Source organism: Manis javanica, chromosome 17, assembly GCF_040802235.1.
Source record: "Manis javanica isolate MJ-LG chromosome 17, MJ_LKY, whole genome shotgun sequence".
In the NCBI taxonomy this organism is placed as follows: domain Eukaryota; kingdom Metazoa; phylum Chordata; class Mammalia; order Pholidota; family Manidae; genus Manis; species Manis javanica.
In genome coordinates this window covers 55,237,908-55,263,113 of record NC_133172.1, presented here as the reverse complement: position 1 = coordinate 55,263,113, position 25,206 = coordinate 55,237,908, and the positions used below count along the sequence as shown (strand labels likewise).

The following is a 25,206-nucleotide window of genomic DNA, read 5'->3' as shown; positions in this document are numbered from 1 at the left end:
AGTGTCTGTTCTTTAAGCCATCCAGTCTGTGGGATTTTGTTATGGCGGCCCAAGCAAACTAATACAAGAGGTTAATCATTTAAGGTCTCTCGTCTATTGTGGCAGAGGAATAACCTTTGTAGGTGTAATACTGGTTTCTTGATTATGAAAAGTAGCACTTAAAATCACACTGGAAGAGTCATTTTCTAAGCAGTGTTCCTCAACTTTAAATGGAGCTGAAACTTGACTACAGCCTGTCTGCTCATTTAGGGCATTAAAATAAATCTGTTCTATTGATGAATGAAATCAGGGCTCCACTGGACTCTTGATTGGACATTTCACAGTGTTCTCCAACATGGTTTGGAGAGGTGCTCAAGATATTGAAAAGAATTTCATTGTTTCAGTTTGATTTTCATTCAGGACTGAAGAATTTGGGATGCCTTTGGCCAATTGCTGCTTGTCTGGACATGAATATAAATCCACTTAGCTGTCAACACACCTCTGATGAGTCCAGATTCACTCTCCTTGTCCTAACACAAGGGTGGCCAAATTTGCATCAAGATTAAGTTTTAAATTAAGTCTCTCTTTTGCATTCCCCTAGTGTAAATTTCAGCGTCACTTTTAGTCACAACTAACCTGCCCAAAATCATTTGGAATTTTTTCCTCATCAATGGCTAAGGTAATTAATTAACAGGTGTGCTAAAGACATTTTTCTGGAGGTTCTGCCTGTTCTTTCATCACACATTGTTCAAACATCCTTTTATACCCAGAAATTTCCTTTGATGCCTCCTCACCGAGTGAAGGACTCATGCTTTGTGTTCTCTGGTCTTACCTTTGTCATCGTGCTGTACTGCAATTACCTGTTTACTCGGCCATCTCCCTGCCTCGATAGATAATTCCTTGAGGAAAGAGATCAGGTTATAATCTTCACAGTCTCAGAACATGGCATAGAATCAGTCACGTTAAATGCAAAGGATCAGAGTGGACTCTGTAAGAAATACTTTAGAAAATACATGAGCAGAATGACCTGGACTGGGCTTTGAGAATTTATAGCCTTTCATTATACAAACAGAAAAAGCAAGCAAACAAGCAAAAACTCCAGCATTAAAAACAACAAGGAAACATTTAACAAAATGACAGTAAGTCCTATATATCAATAATTACTTTAAATGTAAATGGCTTAAGTCAAAAGACATAGGGTGACTGAAAGGATAAGACAAGACCCATCTATTTGCTGCCTACCAGAGACTCACTACAGACCTAAAGACACACACAGACTAAAACTGTAGGGATGGGAGAAGATGTACCATGCAAATAATGATGAAAAAAGCTAGAGTTGCAATACTTTTATCAGACAAAATAGACTTTAAAACAAAGAAAGGAACAAGAGACAAAGAAGGACATTACATAACAATAAAGGAATCAGTGCATCAAGAAGATGTAACAATTGTAAATGTCTATGTACCCAACAAAGGAGTACCCAAATATATAAACCAAATACTAGCAGACCTAAAGGGAGAAATTGACAGCAACACAATAGTAGGGACTTTAACACCCCACTTACATCAATGAAGAGATCATACAGACAAAAAAAGGAAACAGAGGTATTGAATGGCACATTAGACCAGATGAACTTAACAGATATATACAGAGCATTCTACCCAAAAGCAACAGAATACACATTTTTCTCAAGTGCACATGGAACATTCTCCAAAATAGATCACATAATAGGACATGAACAAGTCTCAACAAATATTTAAGAAGATCAAAATTGTATCAAACACTTTCTCAGACCACAGTGGTATGAAGCTAGAAATCAATTACAAGAAAAAACTGGGGGAAAAATATGTGGGGGATAAACTGCATGCTTCTAAATAATCAATGGATCAAGGAACAGATCAAAGAGGAAATCAAACAACACATGGAGACAAATGAAAACAGAAACACAATGGTTCAAAAAATGTGGGACGCAGCATAAGCCAAAAGCAGTTCTAAGAGAAAAACTTATAGGAATACAGGCCTACCTCAAGAAACAAGAACAATCTCAAATAAACAGTCTAACCCTACAACTAAAGGAACTAGAAAGAGAAGAACAGAGCCAAAAATTTGTAGAAAAAGGAATATAATAAAGATCAGAGTGGAAGTAAGTAAAATAGAGACCAAGAAAATAGAAAAAAATCAGTGAAACTAAGAGCTGGTTCTTCCACAAGATAAACAAAATAGACAAACTCTTAGCCAGACTTATCAAGAAAAAAAGAGAGAGGACACAGAATCAGAAACAAAAGAAGTCACAACCGACACCACAGAAATTCAAATAATTAGAATTCTATGAAAAATTATATGCCAATAAATTGGACAACCTAGAAGAACTGGAAAAATTTCTAGAAATGTACGATCTTCCAGGACTGACCCAATAAGAAACAGAAAATCTGAACAGAATGATTTCTAGTAATGAAATTGAACTGATAATCAAAATACTCTCAACAAACAAAGTCCAGGACCAGATGGCTTCATGGGTGAATTCTACCACATTTAAAGATGAGCTAATGTCTCTCCTTCTTAAAGTGTTCCAAAAAATAGAAGAGGAGGGAATATTTCCAAACTCATTCTATGAGGCCAGAATCACTCTAACAGAAAAAACAGACAGACACTACACAAAAAGAAAAATACAGACCATTATCTCTGATGAACATAGACGCAAAAACCCTCAACAAAATATTCGCAAACCAAATTCAAAAATACATCAAGAGGATCATTCATCAGGACCGAGTGGAATATATTCCAGGATGCAAGGATGGCACAATATCCACAAATCAATGTGATATACCACATTAACAAAAGGAAGGATAAAAACCATATGCTCATCTCTATAGATGCTAACAAGGCATTTGACAAAACTCAACACCCATTCATTTACTGGGGAGGTGATCTCAGGAAACAGAGGTGAGAAGGCAGGGAGAATGTGGTAAGGAAGGAAAAATTACAATATTAAAGTACCTTTTAGAGGATTCTTCTGGGGACATAGAGAGCTCGGTTCCACCAAGGTCTCTTGAGAAGCCTACGAATGCCTCTTAGAATCTCCCCGAAGGAAGACTCTCATTGAGCCCCATCCTCCATTAATTGAAGGTTGCCCCAGGGGCCTTAATCCCCCACCCTCAATGCTGGTCTGGAGGCTGAGTGGGCCCTGAAAGAGAGGAAAGTGGCCGGGCAGATATGCAGAGATACACAATGCTGGCTTGAGGTGGGGTGTGGTCATCCGCATATAAGTCTGAGCTCATCTTGATCTGTGCATTGCATTTGGGGCTGAACTCAGAGGGGGCTTAGCAGGTACGTTGCCAGGCACCACAGAGAGGGTGGGTTTTCAGCCCTGCAGGGTCAGAGATTCCATTTTAAATTTTATTAGCTTATTTGAGAGATCTGGCTGTGGGCATTGACTCTAACCAGTGCCACCATATACTTCTTAGTACCAGAAAGTCTTCTTGCTTATTCTAAAGAGAGAGATGCTGGCCAGGTGATTACGCTCCTGGGATAGATCCGTATAGGGTTCCAGATTGTGGATAGCAAATTTATCTGTAGTCAATTTATATACGTATATAAATTAATATATACCGCATAGGAATTACTGGCATGTGTTATGTGTCTGGTGCTCACTGTAACCCAGGCCCTGCACACATTTTGTGCCTGGCAGTCTTATCTTAGTTCCAGCCCAGGACACCTCTGAAGTGATAATCTTATCTGCCCCATTTTCAGAGAGCTTAAGCAACTTTCTAGCAGCCTCACCCCAGCACATAGTAGTTTCTTACTTAGAAGGAAAAAACAGATATCACTGGGTTTTATCTTCTTTTAGGGGAAAAAAATATAGAAAATACAGAGCTTCTCTAGCTTCCCTGAAGCTTTGATTTCAAGAGGGAAATGCTTGACTCCCTTGATTTAAAGGAGAAAGGAATGTCTGGTTTGGGCTCTGCTGGATTTAGGTGCCGAGCGGGGTTGTTAGGACTTAGTCTCTCCCCGTCTCCTGGGCCGGCTTACCTGTGACCTGGCTTCTTCCTCCCTAAGTGGCGGTGGACATGGACACAGGCAGTGCTAGTCTGACTGCCCTCCAGTCTAACACCCTTGGACTGAAGAGAGCCTCTTTCCCATGAGATCCAGCTCAGGGCCCAGGCCTGACTCTCATCAGCCAGAATGGAGAAGGGCTTGTGTATAAACCAAATAAAGCGGAAGCCCCGCAACCTGGTGGTGGATCCTGCTGACCTCTGAACCCCGTGGAGTGAAAGTGAGGTGGCAGGTGTTTTCCCATGAAGAGGTGGGCTTCTGGTCCAGGAGGCGAGATGACAGACAGGTCAGAATGCTGATGGCCACTGTACACATTCATGTCATCTCTATTTTTATGTACCGCTGGCCCTTGAACAGTGAGGGGTTTAGGGGTACTGACCCTCCTGTGCATTTGGAAATTCCAGTGAAACTCTTGGCTCTCCAAAAACTTAACTACTCATACTACTGTTGACCTTAACCTATGACATAAACAGCCGATTAACAGGTATCTTGTATGTGATGTGTATTATATCCAGTATTCTTACAATAACGTAAGTTAGAGAAAAGAAAATGTTTTTGCAAATTGTCACAATTCTCCAAAAAATTTTCCAGCATGTTTATTGGAAAAAATCCACTTGTCAGTGGACCTGCCCAGTTCAAACCCCTGTGGTTCAAGGGTCAGCTGCACACAAATAAGCCAAATCTCATAAACTGGCCTCTCCCCTCGGCAGCCAAGCTATGACTGTTTTCTTCTCATCAAACCCAAACTTTAGATACATATTTTCAATTCCCGCTCTCTTCAGTTCTTGAATTTTCTCTTCTTAACCCATTTCTGTCTGTTTTCTGCCTAGAACAGTAGTTCTCAACCATGGACAGTTTTTACCTCTGGGGTGTTTGGTGACATCCCGAGGCAGTTTTGGTGGTCCCATCTGTGGGGGAGAGGTCACATCCAGTGGGCTGAGACCAAGGATGGTAATAAACATCCCACAGTGCACAGGACGGCCCCCACGACAAAGACTGCCCTGGCCCCAAATATCTGTAGTATAAAGTCTGTGAAATCGAGATCTGGAGCAATGACTTAACACTATTGTGACTAAAGTGACCATGTGCCCCTCGTTGCTGAAGCAGGTGCCTCTAAGCCCTTAAACTGTCCGGCCTTTTAGATGTGTATGCCCATTTTGATCACAACTTTCTGGAAACCCTCCACTTTCTTGGAATATGTGATTGCTACACCCCCACCCCACCCCGGGTTTCCTGCTGTCCTTGTGATGACCTCTTCCTGGTTTCTTACCTTTATTGTTGTTTATATCAGGAATCCCCAGTTCAAATCCTGAACCCAGGCAGGCTATCCAAACAACTAAAGCAATCTCCAAGCATGATGCTGTAGGAGGGCACAGAGGAGCAAACAGGGACAGGGTCCTCATCTACAAGGGGAAGCTGCTTGTCACCTGCAGTTTCTCAAGAAAGAGGCCCAGTGTCACCAGCTTCTCTCAGTTTCCCTGAAGAGCCTGAATAGTAGGTGAAATCTTCCCCTGTTTAATGTGGACAACCTATTTGACGTTTTCGTAAGAGGCTCTGTGCAGACAAAACAAAGCACATCTTTATGTCATCAGCGTGTAACGACCTCTGCCTCAAAGATCAGAATTTCCTGGGGATTTTTTTTTTTTAATAAACTCTGTTTTCTTATCCTTCTCTGTACAGTGGCAAACTTACCCAATCCCTTGGAATCTATTAACATCAATATGCTAACGACTCCAAATTCTACAAGGTCTATGTATCTAGTTGAGATGAATCCGGTAAGCTTGGCAAACCAAAGTGTGCTCTGGAATGGAGTTAATCACACTTTAAAATGGAGGTAATGGTGCCTTTTTCTGAATGTAATATCTGCCAGAGATGGCAATGATGAACTGGGTATGGAGAGAAGTTCATGTGATGTATTAATATTATAGCCACAGCATTTGGGATGCCTGATACCCCCTTATATTTGTACTTAGGAAAATTGGAAAAATGAGGGTACCGCCCTTCATGTATTTCCCTTACATAGGAATAAATAAATGTGCGAAGTTCCTCCTTTCTACATGGTTGATTTTTTTTTCTTCTTTCCCATGTCTGAAACAGATTCTAAAACAATTTTTTCTTCTTAACTGGTAGAAATAATAGTATTAGATGTGGAATAATATGAGTATCTTAAAAAGCATTGGGGACTGGCACATGTTTTGTGGACAAAACTGGATATCCTTTAATGTACAGCTCTCTGAAAACAATGTTTTTGGAATTCACCTGGTCTGTGACTTACAAAATAAACCAATCCCCATTTCTTCTACGCTTTCCTGGAACCCGGATTTCTCCCCTGTGCTGGAATTTAGAACATACCCTTCGCAGGTTTTCTCTTGACCAGTTGTCTTACCTTCAACATGTTTTTCCATTAAGATTTTTACCTTTGAATATTTCCTGCGGTTTTGGTCTAAAATGATTTTTCAACCCTGTGGTTCTGATAACAACTTCCTTCAAAAATTATACTAATCATGTGAAACTGGTACATAACCCATATGGCGTCTGGAAACAGTTATTTTTAAGTGATTCTATGCTGAAATATAGTCATATTTTTGTAAAAAAAAAAAAAAGGCTGTGATCTGTTTTTAATTTAGAGCAGTTTGAGACCATATTGGTTTTTTTTTCTTTTTTTTCCTGCTGATATTTCAAATTTCCCTGTATGGCAAACACACTAAGTTCATTAACCTCTTGGCTTCCCTCGCTGTCAAGTGGCAATAGCTTTATTTACCCGATTGGAATGTCTAGAGATTAAAAATTCTTTGATTCTGTGTGAGATGTGGATGGACCGTGATGGAGGGCTATAGCATGTGGTGGTCACTGCTTGAGCCTGGTAGTCCAATGGCTAGTGAAAATCCCAAGTCTCCCATACCAGCTGCATGGCTCGAGCAAGTCACTTAACTTATTCTAAGGCTCAGTTTCCTCATCTACAAAATATTCATGGTGTTTTTCCTAGCCTAGATTGGTGTTAGGAGAACTAAATGAGAATGAGCCCCTTTCCCACTGCCTGGTTCAGAGCGGTAAATGCCTCAACTATGTAAGAAAGTACTGCTGCTAACATGGGTACTTGTAGTAACAATAATTGTAGAACAGTGGTAATAATAACGACAGTAATCATATCTATCACATTTCTCTAGAATGTGTCTAAAAATGCCAAAAGGCTCTTCCAGTCCAGGTTTCTCCAGAGCCCTGGGTACATTGTCCATCCTACCCTTTTTGGTTATTGTTTAAACTCCTACTCAAAGTCAGTCTGTTTGGCAAGTGCTAGACATGGAAAGATGGGCCTTTGAAAAGGTGTGTTTCTGCTTCTGTGGACTTTATAGCTTACAACCTTGTAGGGGTGGATGTGTCCACTGAAGGATCACAGGGATGTGCAATCACAACTTGGGTAAGTGCTTCGACGAACAGGTGTCCAGTGCAATGAAGGCGTGCTTAGTGGGGGATGGGGTGATTACGCGGAGGCAACCCTGAAGAAAAGGGCGGTCAGCAAGCTGAGAGGTGGTGAGGAGGCCTTAGCAGCATACTAGAGGAGGGAATGGCTTGTGCGCCTGTTCTGTGGGAGGCGGAATCGCGGCTGGCTTGAGGAACCACGGTGAGCCACCCCAGATGGGAGCTGGAGGAGCTGGGTCCTGGGTGGGGCCGCAGAGGCAGGCAGGGGCCAGACCCCACGGGCCTTCGGAGAGCTTTGACTTCCCCAGTGAACACTCTCGCTGCCCACCTCAGGTCACACGTACATGATTGTGTTGGACAGAAGACATCAGCATGGTTTCCAGTTTCCCTGAAGGAGTTTCAGCAGCCTTCCTTAGGTCTCCCCTGGTCCTGTGGCCCACTGGGGGCTTCCTCAGACCTGCTCGGACAGAAATAAGATTGTCATGAAGCTCTGTTTATGAGGCAAGATTATTTGTACTCTGGCCACAGGCAGATTCCCGCATTCCCAGGTGTGTCTGGTACATAGCATGTGGCCAACAATTTGATTCAATGATTCTAATAATTTTTGTCTGATTTCCTGTGCAATCCCATATGTGGGAGGGACTCTTCTGTCACTGAAGTTTCTATGAACATAGTAGCCCATGAAACATATTTTCTTAGTTAATAGTGGTCTGAGTTCCATTTCTCAAAGTCAGGGCGCCTCTGTCAGATTCACCAAGCCACCTTCTCCCATTGCAAGGTGCTTTGGGTATTCAGAAAGGGAGGCGTCAGTTGATCTGAAATGCACTCTGGGGTCCCCTTGCCTGCCCCCCACCAAGAAGAAAACAATACCTTTTCTTTTTGTTCAACTTGAAACCAAGTACAGTTGTGGCAGTTTTTGTTACTGTTTGCACTTACTATGATTCCCATTCTTTGTAATCTCAGCAGATTGTGCGTTGTTCCTAAAGCTTTTTGCAGGTCTTGAAAAGGAGCCTGATAGAACCTTATTGCTGACCCTCCCCAGCTCCCCCTGGCTGTTGATACTTTATCAGGAACATCCAAGTAGTTACTTATTTGACGTTATTGGTTCCATCTTGTTTGCAGCAAGCCTCTCTCAGTCTTCTCGAAGACTGAAAAATCACGAGGGGTTGGTTTCTAATCCTGCCACATTTCTCTTCCAAATGCACGTATGCAGTGGCATTTAACTAATGTAGGTAGATGGAGATTCCTGTATTTCAAAGTGGCTTGACATCTTTTAGATTTAAAAGGAAAACAAAACATAAATGTTGGGGATCATGAACAATTTATTGGATAAAGTTGATGGCAGGTTGGTGGCATGGTGTGTGTAGTAGAACTTTCTGGGCTATCTGGTATGGTAGCCGCTGGCCACACGTGGTTAATGAGCAGGGAAACGTGGCTAGTGTGACTGAGGAACTGTACTTTTAATTTTATGTCATTTTAACTAATTAAATTTATAAATAGCCACCTGTGGCTAGCAGCTTTTGTACTGGGCAGTATAGATCTGATGGGTTCAAGGAATGGTCCATAGGAAGTCAGCAGAGCTGGATGATTCTTTACAAGTGATAAAAAATGATGCCAAAGGCTTTTTTCATCTTTGATTTATTCAGTTGCCTACAAAAAGGGATCTGAGTTCCTTCCTTAATTACCATTCCCAGTAATTAAACCCTTCTAAGTCTACATTGTTTTTCTTTTTTAAAATATGTTTACTCCATCTTTACCATCGTTGCATGATCTCTGTTGACATTTTCTCCCTTAGAAACCCAGGCGAAGCCTCTGACGGATTTCTTAGTCTAATTCTTGTCTTGCTGTCAATCCATCCTCCAAATTGCTGCACTATTAACTCCCCCCAGGATTAAAATCCCTGGTGACACTCCATTTTTAATAGGATAAAGCTCCAAGTCTCCAGCTTTAATGAACATAATGACTTTTCTGCTTCATCACAAATTATAAAATTCTGGCTATGTGGATGTCATCTGAATGTAAGTTTTACTAATAATGTTATTTTTCTTTGGAATTACATATGGGTTCACATTTATCTTTTTATATTTAGGGCTCTTTAAGTCTGTGCCACTTTCCACTCCCCACAGTATATGCATGCCAGTGCACAGAACCATTCTAAGCTTGACAAAGCAAATAGCTAGCAGGCACCTGAGCCACTGTCTCCCTTTCACCTTTGCCCCCTCACCCGGGTATCTCCCCTCCCCCACCTTGTTCACCTGGCTAACAGCAGCCTCATTAAAGACTAAGTTAGGCGTCTCCTCTTTTAAGAGGCTTTGTCAAGAATTGCTTAGTGCCCCTTCAGTGATTTCCCGAGCTTCTTGGGGAAGGGGGCTTAGGGGCTGAGCAGAAAGAGTCTTGTGATGTCTGTGTAGCTGTTAGTACCACTGGGCAGGGCGCCTTGAGGCAGGGGCCGGAGCCGTTTCCTTCTTTATCCCCAGGGCCTGGGTCAGTGCCTAACCCATTACAAATACAACATATTTGTTGACTGAATGAGTCTGGCACTCATGCTGTCACATGGGGAGTTTTCCAGACCCTTCCTCTCCAGAAAAATAACAAAACCAATGTCTTCATTTAGGCTGTAATCTATACATATTGAACTAGAAGTATGTAGAACTACATAATGCAAAATTAGGGATACTCCTAATTTACTATTGAATCACATCCCTGGTTCTCCAACCACTGACCTCTCTACTTAGTGAATGGCCACCAGCCTCATTAGTGGTGCTGTCTTGTCACAAAAGTGTCATTGAACATCATTCATTCAGTCAACAAATACTCAGAATCTGTTATGCATCAGACATTACACCTGGTGCAGGGAAGCTGGGGATGAAAAAACAGGACAAGAAGGTGCAAAGTCCCTCTTCTCTGCTAGCCACCATGCTAGTGGGAAAAAAATAAACAAGTCAATCAAGAAACACAAACCTTTCAGGCAGTGAATCAGTCAGTGAAATAGGCCAGCCAGGCACTCACTATGTGTCAGACACAATTAATGTCTTTAGTGCTCAGAGAAAACCTGTATCTTCCACTTATCCTCAGGAAATTGAGGCACAAAATAACTCAGCCTAGGTCACAAGTCTTACAAGTAGCAGAGCTAGAATTTGAATCCAGACCTTTGGTTCCAAACTACAGCATGACCAACCACACTGTCGCCCACAGTCATGACTAAGGAGGTGTATTTTTGATTTGGTGGTCCCGGAAAAGTTTTCTGAGAAGGCGAATCTAGACTTACAGAGCTTTGGTTTATAATTTTTTACCAAGAAAACCAGAAACAGGTTTGGCAAGTTTAAAGACCAGGAGAAAGTCCTTCCTGCTTAGGAAGAATTAAAGGGCAGGAATGGGGATGGGAGGTAAAGCCAGAGAGATTGCAAAGCAGGCACCATCTTTCTCATTCCTGCTTGTGCACATGGGTCCCTGTGCTGAAATGAGGGCAGCAGTCACCAGATCAACTCCTGGATGGAAAAGGGACCATTTTACCCATAGGCTTGGTTGTTGATGGATAAAAATAAGATATTGTCTGTAATCTCAGATCACGCGTCATCTTAGCTATGGCTGGAGAATCAAATGAAACACTTTTTGGCAGAAGTTAACTCAACATCCTGTGGCTGATTTTCTTAATGCGATCATGGTAAGCCACTGATGGGCCGACTGTAATCTCTGATTAAAGGAGAGTCATAACAGCAGAAGCAATTTGCTTCAAAATGCCTTACATTCAAATGAAAGAATGGGCCATGGAGGAAATCTCAGTGTGAGGGGCACGAGTAGCTGAGTTATGATGAGAGGCGCCTTCGCATATACACTCTTGAATAGCGCATTTTGAGATTGCTTCCAAGAACCTGGTTGTCCATTTTTCTCAGTCATCTGCAAGCATAGACATCTTGGCTTATTGAAATATGACATATCCTAGGACAAGGGTGGCCTGAGCCATCTGACACTTTGAACAACTTGGTAAACTGACCCATGACAGATTAATTAGCTGTTGACATCGTATGGAAGTGACCCAATGTTTGGCAGGAGAGCCACTTCTCCTCTTTCCGCCACACTGCGCTTGTGTAACAGGAGGAGGCCTCGCATGACAGTCGGATGAGCCAGGGAAATCTGTGAGAGCACGAGGAAAAACCTGGAAATCCCTGCGCGCAGCAGTGAATCCCTCAGCTGTGTGTTGACGAGTTAACAGCGTGTGCATTTGCCTAACATTTTTGTCCTTCTGAAGCTGACTTCAGATAGAGGGTATTCATTTAATTGAATGCAAATGGTCACTGGCTATTTTTGCCCCCAGGTTCCCCTCCTCCACCCCCAGCATCCGTTTGGAGAGTAATTTGGATGCTACAGAAGGCAAGTTTGGTTCACAGGAAAGAAATGTTTACCCATTTGCAGGCTTTTGTAGTTTGTTTCTGCAAGAGGGCACCAAGTATTTACAAACTCCCAGGCTTCCTAAGGTAAATAAACTACGCTTCTCTCCCAGCCTTCTAAGAAAGCTGTTCATCTACCTGCCTCATGGAAACAGTGACCACTGAGCTCTTAATGAATGTTGCAGAGGGGTGTGCTTTTCAGGCATTACCTGATATAATCCCAAGCAATGCTGTAAAAAATAGAGTTCTATGTTATTCTCATTTTACAGATGAGGAAACTAAGCCTAAGGTTGGTAATGCAGATGATCAAAGTTGCAAAGATTTTTAAAGTGTGGGGTCAGAACTGCAATCTAAGTCCAGACTCAAAATCCCAGTTCTGTTTTCCCTTTGCTTAATTTAGATTCTCCATTCATAACAAGATGCTTTTTTTCTCAAAAATTATATTTGTGTGTAACAAATATGTGGACTTAGCATTGTGCTGGGTGATCTGGCAGATGGAAAGAAAGGAGAAAGAATTGCTTCGGATCATGAAGACACGACTCTTATGTATGCGATGTATCAACTGTAGGGTTGAATTAGGGCAGAGGTCACAAAGCCCGATGTCCTCAGACACCAGACTAGTAATGTAATGAAGGACATGGGACAACAGGGAGCAGCGGGAACAGATGAGCTGGACAGCATATGCCATATCCTCAGGCGGCAGCCACTCCTTAGCTCTTGCCCAATAGTGGTACATACAAAAACGGAATCTCTGACTTTTAACGAATTGGGTTAAATGACAACATTGGGTTCAAATTCCTACATGGGAAAGAAAATGTTGACAGAGAGTTGAACAACAAAACCGATGGAGAGAGAGTTACACCAGTAAGAAGGAAAAGAAGAAGTTTCCAGTGCTTGTCCCCCATTAAAAACGTTAATTTGAACAACCGTCCGTGCATGAAAATCCCTTTACAAAAGCTAACCTGGAGGAATTAAAGACTTAAACATAAGATTGGAAACTGTAAAGCTATGTTTAAAAAATGAAAGTTCAACTGAGTAAATTTTAAAGATTTTAGATTAACGGATCGGGCAGCATCCCCTTTAGCAGATAGCAGGACAGGAAGTTATACTAGCAGAAAGCAGATTGGTTGTGGCAAAGTCAATTTCCTTTTGGAAAAGGCAAGGGTCTGTCAGGCAAGTTACCTCTGTATTGCTGACCAGGCAATTCCTGATTGACAAGTTTAAGATTCCATTTCTGGAAGAGGCCAGAACTGTACTTAAGTATCCAGTGTTGGTTTGAATGTGACTTAGCATAACTGACTCCATTTCAGGCCTGTTGTCTCTTTTTTAAACAACTACTAGAAGAGGATATAGGGGAACGGGGGACTGCTTCTTGACATTGGTCTGGACAGCTACCCAATGGGTCGGCGCCACGTGGCATACCTCATCGCATCTTTAACAGCTGGTCGCTGGCATGGCTTCTAGTTGCAGCTGTCTTTTCAACAAATGAGTGCTGTCAGTTCCAAGGGAGGCAGGGCAAGGTGGTGTGGAGAGCTTGACATTCTGGAGCCGCTACAGAAACAAGTAGGAACATAGGTCTTCCGATGCTGTGCATCTGCAAGCAGCAGCCTTGGGCATGGCGGAACACCCTTTATTCCAGAAATGATCACTCCACTCACTATCTTGCAAATACCACAGACCCTGCTTATGCAGCTCCGGCTGAGTTCCAGGACTCCTGTCAATGGTTCCATGTAGGAAAATCACTACTTTCAGTTAACATGCATTAAGTATCAACATAAAGTCCTTGCTTTTCCAACTCAGAAACCAAATAAATTTGAATAGTGAGAATTTAAACAGCAGGAGATAACATTACTGTACTGATTATTGATTTTCAGAAAGCCAGGACTTGAGTTTTGATAGCAAGAGATGCTAATCTTATATGAAAATATTTATCTAAATTGATTCAATTGAGAGTTTAGATTTCATTACTTGAATACCTATATCTCTAATGCTTTGACTCCATAAAAAAGAAATCTGAAGCAGAGATAGCATAATGAGTTGATAAACTGAGTGATAAACTGGATAAAATGTGCTCATTATGTAATTTTCTATTCTTGTCTAAATGTTTGGCATATTTCACACAAATGCCAGGCAGAATATAAAGTATAAAGTAGTTTATCCTCCACTGTTACAGGAGGCAGAGTCCCACCCATTTTTCTGTAACACAAATGGATTCTTACGGCTTTTCCGGTCATAACCCTCAGCCATTTCTCACCTGGCAAGAGTTTGAATATTATCCTCTGAGGTGTCCTGAATTTGTATATTTCCTTATTCAGTCCACACAATCTGAGTCCAATGCCGTCTGAGGTCCCAGGACACAAAGCCAAGCACAGTACCTGTATTTTGCAGGGATCAACATTACAAGGAAAGAGTTTAATAACCCCCTTTGAAAAGCGCTCTGGTGAAGCAGTAAAGAAGCCTCGGGGTGGGGCAGGTGAATCAGAGTGATGAAGCAGGAAAGGGATATATCTGATTAATTGCTTATATTTGTCTTACGTTGTGGAAGCATCTTTAAGGGCAGGCAGCAATGCCTTGCTTGTTTTTATGTCTCCCTTAATACCAAGCATATTGCCTTACTTCTGGTTCAGTTAATTCCACAAATACTTACAGAGCAACCTACCATGTGCCAGACACTCATATAAAAATGAGAAAGGTAGACCCAAGCCCCAGGCTTTACGGAGCTAATAGGGGGGATGGACAATAAACACACGTGTAGTGAACAGCTACACATGGGCCATCAGGAATGAAAAGAGCTTTATTTACAGAAAAATAAAGCTGACTGCATTGGAGAATGACAAGGTGTATTTTGTCTTTTAGGGTGGTTTGAAGAGATGGCCTTTGAGTAAAAGTCTAAAGGAAGTGAGGTCTGAGGACTAGACTCAGTGTAGACTTAGTGTCTAGACTCAGGAACCAGTAATCATAAAGGTCCTGGGGTGGAAGTTTGGCCCTCCTGTTGATGGAATAGCAATGGAGCCAGCATACCTAGAATTCAGTAACAAAGGGTAGGAGGTGGGCAGACCAGGGTACCAGGGGCTGGATTGAGATTGGACTGGATTGCAAAGCAATTTGAAATCCATATTTCTTGGTCTGGCACTCATCTTGTATAATAGAGCATGAATGTGGCCTGTCCAAAGAGATGCTTTAGAAAAATAACTTTGGAGCAAGAGAAAGTAGGGATTGCTAACAGGGAGATGAGATAGGAGGCCACCACTTTATTCTAGACCCAGGGTGATACATCACTCAATTGAAACAAGAGCCCTGGGCAGCACAGAGCTGGGGGCTCAAGAGATCAACTGTATGTTGAAGTTTGTCAACATCGTTAACCACATGATAATGTGTTCAGCAGGATAATGTTTGGGGCAAATGGGGATTTGAGGTTGGAAGCACAAATTTGGATTCTGATATTGACATTAAAAACACAGCTTAGATGGGTATGAGTTACAACTATCTCCTCCCAGATATTTAGAAATCCCTCCTTCCAGAGGATGCTAACATGACACGTAAAAGAGGAGACACAGCCCCAAATCCTGGAAAGATCTAGGGGTGAAAGGCAGCCCTTGGGGTCCCGTGTGAAGTTCGTGGACAGTCTGGTTTCTATTAAACCCAGACATGCTAGCTCTCTTGACTTGGTCTCTCACCATTAACCAACAGCCATTATGGCAGTCATGTGTTCTCCAAATGACATCCTTCTTTAAGCTTCCTTCGAAATGACCTGATTCTCAAGAAAAGACTTGAGCAAAGAGGATTATGTGGCAGAAGGCTGTCAGATGGCTCCTGCCTTGGTCTTCCCTAGATGAGAAAGTCTTCATGAGCAGACTGCCTCCTTGTTGATTTTCAGGGGCTATGTAGCCATCTGCGGGACAGGGAAGGTGTTGCCCGTCTTCTTGCTTATTCCAAGTAGCTCTCTCACAAAGGTATAGAGTCCCTCTGCCATACAGGACATGCTATGGCTGCTGCAAAGCAGAGTAGCTTCGCCCTGCCCTGAAGGTACTTGCAATACACTAGGAGGAAGGAAAAAACGGAGCATTTCAGGGAGAACTCTGAACTAGACCAGTCACATCCAGTAGGGCCACGTTCCAGAGAGCAGTTGAGCCTATCACCTCCAGATCCATGGAGCAGCTTTCTCACTGACACCATTCAACACCCTTCCTTTGGTGTGAAGATTGAGAAGGGAAACCGAAAGGAGGACTCTGTGATTTTTGTACCGTTTGACCCCAGCCTTCATTTCTCAATGATCTGAACAGAGGGTGTCATGCTGTGTCCTTTGGACCCATCTGAAGTGGCAGTAAAAAGCAGTTGGCAGGAAGTCAGGCTCTATGTTAAGCCAGCTCAGAAGTGGCTGGCTCTTAAGAGTCAGTGTTTTGGGCTACTACCCTACTCCCCACAAAAGTCATATCCTCTCTGGAACCTTTCTTTCCTTTTCCTTTTCTTTTTCCTTCCTTCCTTCCTTCTTTTTTTTTATTGACATATAATTGACAAATAAAATTATGAGATACTTAAAGTATACAACATGATGATTTGATATATGTATATGCTGTGAAAGGATTCCCCCCATCCAGTTAATGCATCTATCACCTCAGTATTGACCTTTGTGTATGTGAGAACCTTTACGTTCTGTTCTCTTAGCAAATGTCAGTTACCTAATACAGTGTTTCTGGAACTTCTACTGAATCCTAATAGGATGTGTGGGTAAGAGTATGAGAAGGCTGTGTGGTCAGACAGCCCTGGGATACAGAGGTTAATAAAAGTGCCCATCCTGTAAACTATGTGAGAACCAGATGAGATTTCACAGTTAGAATGCTTTATGGTGTCTGGTACATAGAAAACAGTGAACTGTTCCCTCAGGTGGGCAGAGAGGGAAGGTGGGGAGAAACAGACCCCAATATCTACTGATCATGATTAAGCCACTTATTTAATGATTCAACCATGATTGATTTGCAAATGTTGAAACATAGATTGTGATTGCTTATCAAAACTGTGTGCATTTAACTTTGTTGAAATTAAGGCTAAAATTTATACAATAGGAGGCTATGGTAAACATGTCAACAATGCTGATATTAATAGATTGTTGCAATAATAAAAAGAGTTTTTTAGGGGAATATGCCCTTCTGAGAATGGGCACAGGCATAAATTGAGTAGAATTGGCTTATACCACTCAACCCAGTGTTGACTTGTGAGCCACTGTAGTCTGGTCTCCAGAGATTTGGGCTGTTGAAATCATTAAGTGTTTATGTCAATAGACATATTTTTAATTAGTCAAATAAGTAAGTTTCATCAGTATGTTCTTAATTGCCCTTAAGAGCCGCTAGATTGGCAAAGCTATACTTATACAGACAGTTATTGTTTAAGTGCTTTGAAGAAAGGGACTGAGTCGATTCATCTTTATGTCAGTAGCATAAACCATTGCATATGGTCAAAGCCATGCTAGTTAATGTTATTTTGGAGCCAAATTTGGTTAGTGTAAATGGAAGAAAAGGATGATTCTTTTTGAGTCCACTGGAGTGTTTGAGGAAGTGGCCAAACAGTAGGCCAGGAAGGAGAAAAAAGCTATTCTTAGACATTTCCAAGAACTTCTGCAGCAAGGCTTTTGGACCTTTTTCTGATTCAGCGTTATTGGAATAACTCAGGAGCCACAGAGACCCTGCCTACCTGGCTGAGGTCTTTGGTCACAGGGAGAAGGTATCCTTGCCCAGTGATGCGGCCCCGTATGCCACAGGCAGAGGGCTTGGTGAGCATCTCCCGGGCAGCCTCGGAGGGGTCTGCTCCCGTGCTCACTGGGACAGGTGTGCCCTTACCCGTCTCATCTAAACAAATGGCCAGCAATCTAGAGCTCTAGTCTGTGCCTTTGGTGCATTCTGCCATCATCTCCAGAAAGTCTATCTTTGCTTTTTTTTTACTCCTGTAACTAACCATCCATTTATTCTTTAAAGTTGGTCAAAAGCATCCTTTTCCCTCTACTACTGCCTCTTTTGGGTGACAATCAGGTGAGTAAGAAGCTGAATCTTAATTTAAACAATGAACCTTGTGGCTCAGAAGTTAATGGGTTGGAAAAAGGTCCTTTATGAAGAGGGGTCTTGTGATTTCCTTTCCACTTGCCATCCTTTTTCCCACACCCACCAGAACAAACCAACACATGAATCAGAACTGAAGCCTAGAATCCCAGCAACTCTCCAAGGTAGGGGGGAAAAACATGATTTCTCCCATGTCTTTAAATATCTTCAGGCACATTTGCAAGAATTTCATTCATATGTCTCTTTTCAGGTCATGAAGACTCCTTAGCGTTTCATTGTCTTGCAATAAACAAAGAACATTTAGGCTGCTTCCCAGAATTTTAAGTCCAATTGGAGGAGAAAATTATTATGTAAACACACCGTTAGAAAAAGACCTGATTTCTCTGCTTTGTTCTCTCAAACAATCAAGTATGATAATGATAACAATAATAAACATGTTGAGTCTTTTTTCAGTGCCAAGCACTGTTTTTAGCACTTTAAAAGTAACAGTTCATGTAATCCTCTAAAAATCCTCAAAGGGCAATACTATTATTATTCCCATTTTACAAATCAGGGACTACAGTGTCTGAGAGGTTTATAAACTTCCCCAGGAGATAAGGGAAAGTTTGAAGGGGCCACTTAACTATTACAGAATTGAAAATACTATGTGCCTCTCAATAGCTTCCTGCCTGCCTCTCACACCAGGCTATGAGCAAGTTTCAGATATTAATTGTATCCGATTAAATGTGGAGTGACCCGACTTTACAATATTTAAAAGTAACAGTTCATGTAATCCTCTAAAAATCCTCAAAGGGCAATACTATTATTATTCCCATTTTACAAATCATGGACTACAGTCTCTGAGAAAGAGGGTTGCTGTGTATTGGGATCTGGAAGATGTAAATGCCTTTCTACATCGTATCTGTCTTGTGAGTCCCATTGATGGTAATATCAGTGAATGGATGAGAAATGCCAGATTTTTGTTTATATATATAGTTTTGTGTTTTTTTCCACCCAAAGCATGAGAGATTTTTTTTCCCCCTTTGACAGTAATAGGGAATCCTGGACATACATTCTCTTTTTAAAGTGTGTGCCTGTGTGTAAATGCTCATCCAAGTTGACTGTCAAACCATCTGTGCATGTGTAGATGCAGATGGCAAAAAAATTCTATTTCCATTTCTTAGCATCATGTACTTCATAGAGAAATGAGGACCTTGTCAGTGTCTGGTTGCCCTCAGCATGGTAATATCAGAGTTTGTCTTCTCAGCCTGACCACTGGTCTAGATGGTTCTGCTTGTTCTCACCTGGGACCTGGTAAATAATCTTTATATATTCTCACGTCCCTAATTTCCTTTTCAAAAATCACCATGGCTCTATATTTTTATGTCAATATTTACTGAGCACTTCACAGCTTAGCAGAGCCCCCTGATAAATATTCATTTATTTAATCAATGAGAAACCCCACGTTAGGGTACTTTTATTCCCATTTCACAGATGGGGAATCAAAAAGAGAAGAAAAAGAAAACCAGAAACTCAGAGAGCTTAATGCTGAAGCTCAGCTAGCAAGCAGCAGAGCTCAGAACTTGCCTCTAAAGGGTGTCATTTTCATGTTGAGCATTTCCCTGCCTTCATTGTCCGTGTTGCCATTCCATTTTATCTGCATCATTTTTGTCACTTCTTCACAATATTCTAGAACATGCTCATGCCAGTGGGTTCCCTCAAAGACATCCTCAGCCTTTTTCTTCTCTATTAGTTCTTCTTTTCTCCCGTGCTTGCTCACGGAAATCTATTATCTTACAGTATATACTTCAGAAGTATGAAATGATAACGCATGATCTTAATGGAATATTGACTCTTGGTCGGTGTCCATTTAATTTTTCAATTTAGCAGATAAATGATGTGACTGAGTTTCCAGATCTTTAAAAGGCAAAATTAGTTTCTCCACTCTCCTCTCCCTTTCTGTTATTTTCTCTTATAGAACCGTTTTCTTTAAACTCTATGGAAAGGGATGTTTGACGCCCATGGGCAATCTTGTTTAAATCCTGCCGGCCGTGCTTCACTGGCCCTTCTTCAGTCGAACACGCATGTGTTCAGGGACTTCACCCATTCTGCAAATAAACAGATGGCTCCTTTTGGAAGGGCTGGGTTTATATTTTTAAACTATCAATGCAATTTTTTGGGTTAGACGCCAATGGTTTTCCATCATACTAAATCCCCAAAACCAATCTTTTTCTTCCATAATATCCAGTGCTGTAAAATTCTTGTTTTGTTTTAAAGAATTATTCTAGAGTTTTGTCTTCGTTACTCTGAACTGAAAAAGTAGAGGGCTGTGTGGGCCCAGTGGGTTTGGCCCAATATAGGATGATGAGAAGTCAAAAACTAGTCTATGGAGTCTGAGAAATCTCGGAAATAAAAGGGTTTGTGGAGCTGTTACAGATGCAGCCTGAAAAGCACTGGGTCCTACGACTGGACGTTTCTGCTTCCCCAGCAGCAAGGCCAGTCAACAGAAACAACTTATCTGCCAGACTCAGGGAACAGGGGGCTTTTATAAGGGGTCTCAAGGAAAGAAAGTTGTGCAAATTTACAATGGCTGCAGGTAAATAAGGCGGGTGAACATGAAAGGACAGAGCTTGGGTGGTTGGCGATAGGTGGTCAGTCCCCAGAGAGGGCCCAGGGATTGGTTGCTGGTGATGGCCAGGGACTTTTTAGAGGGATAAAGTGGTTCTGGGGACTTAATAGAAAATGGCTGAAGTGGCTTCATCCAGGAAGGTGGGCTCTGGTTGGCTATGGCCTGCTGCTGTTGACCTATGACCTTCCTGGTCTCTGTCTCCCATTCTCCAACCCTTACGTCACTTAATTTTTGGGCATCTCAGAATTTTTCCTTATCGAAGATGACTTTTTTTTATTGCTTTTTCAATTCAGAAGTTTTCACTGTGCATTCGAGCTGCCTGAGGTTCTCAGGAAACAGAGAAAATAGAAAACTTCCAAACCGGTTCATCCAGTTAAGGCACTTAAGTGACTGAAACCTTTGATATTAGTTTAACCAAGTGAGGAAGTCAGCAAGGGCTGGAGGGCTTTCATGGATAATTCATTATTTTTTTTTTCTTAAACTGTTCACTCTGTCTGTTGGCGACTGTAAATGGTGTCTTTTGTCTTTGTGGAGGAGGTGGGGGCACTGGGTGACAGGATTTAGACAAGAGGTCCCTGCTCAGGAGATGGGGCCCTGACTTATACCTGTGCTGCCAGCTGAGAGTTCCCACAGGTGGTTGTGAAGTGTAAACACCAAATGGCATGGTGGGCGTGCAGGGGAAGGGTTCCTGGCTTCATACCTGACACAGGAAGAGTCTGTGGTTTTCAAGAATTTGAACCTGCCACTTCCCAGCTCTGGTTGCCCCAGCTGCCAAGGGAGGGGGATGCTGGAACTCTGAGACTCTTTAATTTACTCACTCAACATGTGTTTGTGGACTAATAAGCTGATAATGGCTTGGCTGGTAACATGCAGCATACCCAGGGACACCCGTGCGGCTGCTGCTGTCACAGAGTGAACACTAACTGTGCATCTGACATGGTGGAGAGAAAGTTGCATTTCATTAAATGTGGCCTGAGATCATTTGGAAGTAGGGGAAGGTACTTTTAAACAGTCATGAGTCCAGTTTCTCTGAGGAGATGGTGCTTAAGCAGAGACATAAGCAGTGAGCCCCGTAAAGCCCAGCAAGTCTGCGAGAGCAGGAGACTGCAGGTGAAGAAAAACATGTGGGCCAATTCAGCTAAGAGTGTGTGAGGGAGGAAAAATAACTGTCCCTCTGCCCTTCTAGGTTCTTGGCTGAGACCCCCTGTAATAAAAGATCACTAGGAGAAACACAGAAGTTAAATAGCATGTATACCTCCTGTGTACAAGGAGAGACCCAGGAAAACTGAGGAACTCTCCCCCAAATGGGCCAAGCCACCAGCTGAAATACCATCTCCAGCTGAAGGCAGATGACATGGGGAGGGAGCAGTTAGGCAGCTCCCAGGCGCACGCACAGCAAACAAGAGTAAGGCTGTTAGGCAGATTGCCATCTGTGGCTTCTCCAGTGAGAAGGGCTTCTGGGGTACAGCCACACTCCCTTCCCGGCACAGAGAGGGAGACACCCTCACAAACCTCACAAACGGAGATTTCCCTTATAAGTGTAAATGTCTTGGGGTTGGGGGTAATACCAGAGGGCATGAAATACGTTGACCTATGTTGGTACAGGACTCTGGGTGATGTGGGGAGACCATGTTGGAGAGGACGGGGGCCCTGGGGAGACTAGAGTGCCTCCAAATGAGAGGGGAAATCTCTACCCGTATGGCACTGGGATGGGGGACAGGGGCGCGTGGTGCCAAGATACAGCCGGAGGAATGGTGGACAGGATTTCTGGGACTGGGAGGTCTACTGATTTAAGTTGTACTCTTGCCAGCCAATTCTCTTCTCCCATAATCTCCCTGACCTGTTTTATTTGCTTACTGTGTTTCTCTTTTCTTCATGCCCATGCCTAGGCTGGGCTCTGAATGAGGTACTCAGTGTGTTTGCTGAGCAAAGGAAAGCATATGTCCTCGTGTCCAGGACCTAGGGAGCATGTCAGTGCTACGGCCAATGCACCCGTCTTCCAGAAGGCAGCAGATGTCTGCAGGGGGAGGAAAACCAGGGCCAAGCACGTGTTCTGGGGCTTCTTTTAGCAATGAGAAGCTGACCTCTAACATTGGGCAAAAATAAGGCCTGGGACAGCCCCTCTGATGCCATCATCCACCCAGGGAGGGTCAGGTGCCATCTCCTTTGTCCTGTACTTGAGTGGCTATGTGTCTGGCCCCTGGCAGACCACATGCTCTGTTTGTATATGTCCTGCACTGTTATGGGCCCAGCACCTCCCCAGCTGTCTGGTACCTCGCTGGTGCCCAGTGAGCAGGTGTTGAATCAACCACTCGTCATGACCCATCATCTAAATTGCTGCCGGTGAGAATGTGTGTGGGGCTGCTGCCGTGGCTAATTTATCTCCCCTTGTCAGGTGGTCAGGGCAGAGATGTTGCCTCCATTCTGCACAGTGAAGATGGTGAGGCCTGGAGCCCTGGTTCGGACTCATCTGCCCTGGAAATAATCACCTGGGCAGTTAAAAACCAGTTCTGGTGTGTCTGTCACCTGGACAGAGATTGGACTGTCAATGGTACGGGATTCTGCCTGGAAACAAGTGACTCTGTGTCTATATTTAAGATCCCCACGTGTTTCTAATGTTCTCCGAAGTTGAAGGCCAGTCTCAGAGCTTCTCAGACTTTAATAGGGATGCAGGTCTCCTGGGATCTAAAAATAATCAGATTCTGGTTCAGAAGGTCTGGGGTGACACCTAAGAGTCTGCTTTCTAACAAGGTCCCCAGTGAGGCTGGATCTACGGGTGGAGAGACCACACTTTCCATGGCAGGATCTGGAAACCAATGAAATTCAGGACCAGATGCCCAGAAGAGAGGGTACAGGGTGTGCTGAATGTGGCACCAAAATATCAGGTACAGAGATGCACACATGGTACCATGAACTCAGAAGATGAAATGGTATTGGGTGAGCTTGCTGGCCCCTCCCCTCCTTCTGATCCGGCAGATCTCTCTTCCTGACGGTGCGGCTCTTTGTGCTCCCTGGGCCCCTCCTTGGAGATAACCACTCTCTCCTTTCTGTGCCATCCCTACTCATGCCTTTATTTGGCACTTGTGAAATCAAGATAGAGTGCCTTTGTTTTTACTACCTACCCTGTAAGCTCCTTGAAGGTGATGCTGCTTTTAAGTGCATTCTATCCAGTGTTTACCACAGTGTGTGCCTGGTCGTAGATGCTGAGACTCCCAGGGTGTCGCATGGCCCAGGCCTTCCATCACAAACACAAAAAGCAGCAGCCCAGAGGAGTGGTCAAGAGCATTGCCTCTCACGGTAGAAGCTCTGTGCCGAAGGGGAGCAGACTCTGTGTAACAGTCGTACCCTTGTTCACTCTACTTTTCTAGGTCGCCTTCAGAAAAGGCCTCTCCCCCAGCATCTTTTGTCTTTAGCTGGAGATGGTATTTCAGGTGGTGGCTTGGGCCATTTGGGGGAGTTCCTCAGTTTTCCTGGGTGTCTCCCAGGTATCCAGGAGCCGTGCATGTCATTAAACTTGCGGTTCCCTGTTAATCTGTCTTTTATTACCAAGAACCTAGAAGGGTAAAGGGGAAGTTATTTTCTCTCCCCTGCAATGCCAATACTAGCTTTCCTACTTACTATCTTAGCCTCAGTTTTCTCATCTGTAAAATGGGGATAATAATAGTTGCAACTGCTGATCGTGCCGATAAAAATGAGATGATGCTTATCGAGCATTTAGCATGGGGCCTGCACACAGGACATGGCCATTAAACAATTGCTGAAAACCAACCCATAAAAAAGGGGTGCATGGAATCATTAATGTTTTCTTCATGTCTGGCTTGTTAGTCAGGTCTCATAAGGACTCAGAAAAATGAATTCCTCATCTCGCCGTTACCTCAGCGCCTGGCCCAGGAGCACAACTACAGCTCACCTGCCGGCCACCATCCTCACGTACTCTACAAAAGGACAGCTGAGGAGATGGTCCAGCATTGCCACGGCTACCCGGGCTCCAGCGGGCATTGTCCCAGCCACCACCCGAGTCACGTTCCCCACACACCTTGGAGTCAAGAAAGAGAGCATTTCCGTGGAAGGTTGCAAAAGCAGCATTTTTGTGGACGACGCAAGAAATGTATGTAAGGAAACTTTTTCATGTTCTGTTCTCCTGTGGGCTCGTGATGGGGTTTCATGAGTGCAGTTGGGCGTGCCGACTTTGCAAGTTGAAATGGGGCCACACTGCGCATCCCCTAGTAGTCGAGGAGGGAACCCCCATAATCATCCCCAACAGGCAGAAGCTAGCTGCTCAGTCCTCAGTTCGTCTGGGTTAAACCAGGAAAGGTTTTGATAGGCTTTTATCTTTCTTCTCTTTTAGCATCTCTTACTTTTTAGTACCAGGTCCCAACATTATCTTGGTTTCTGTGCCCCATCTTCCAATGATGGAAGAAATCAGAGGAAGATCCTTAGGTGTGCTTGGATGTTCCTTTTGAACACTTGAAGGAGAAATTTCCCAGAAAATAAGAAAATTGGCACCCATGTTGAAGTGGCACTGAAATGTAGGGATCCTCAGCCACAGTTTGAGACCCAGACTCAAACTTCTGCATTTTCTAGACCAGCAGTATCCAGTAGAAATAAAATATTTACCCAAATATAATTTTAAATGTTCTAGTAGTTGTGTTTAAAAAAATGTTTCAATGGGTACATTAATTTTTGTAGAACATTTCATTTAACCCAA

General features: G+C 43.1%; 1 protein-coding gene across 2 annotated transcripts in view; it reads left to right on the top strand.

Annotated features, from left to right (window-relative positions):
* ADAMTS18 (ADAM metallopeptidase with thrombospondin type 1 motif 18) overlaps positions 1–25,206 on the top strand; it is a 129,716-nt gene that overhangs the window by 37,463 nt on the left and 67,047 nt on the right. Inside the window, exon 4 of one of the 2 annotated variants that reach the window (XM_036993741.2) lies at positions 24,324–24,606. In XM_036993741.2, coding sequence (XP_036849636.2) covers positions 24,324–24,606 — 283 coding nt within the window. Of the gene's footprint in view, positions 1–24,323; positions 24,611–25,206 lie in introns of both variants that reach the window. The other variant, XM_073225786.1, reaches the window with a different exon arrangement.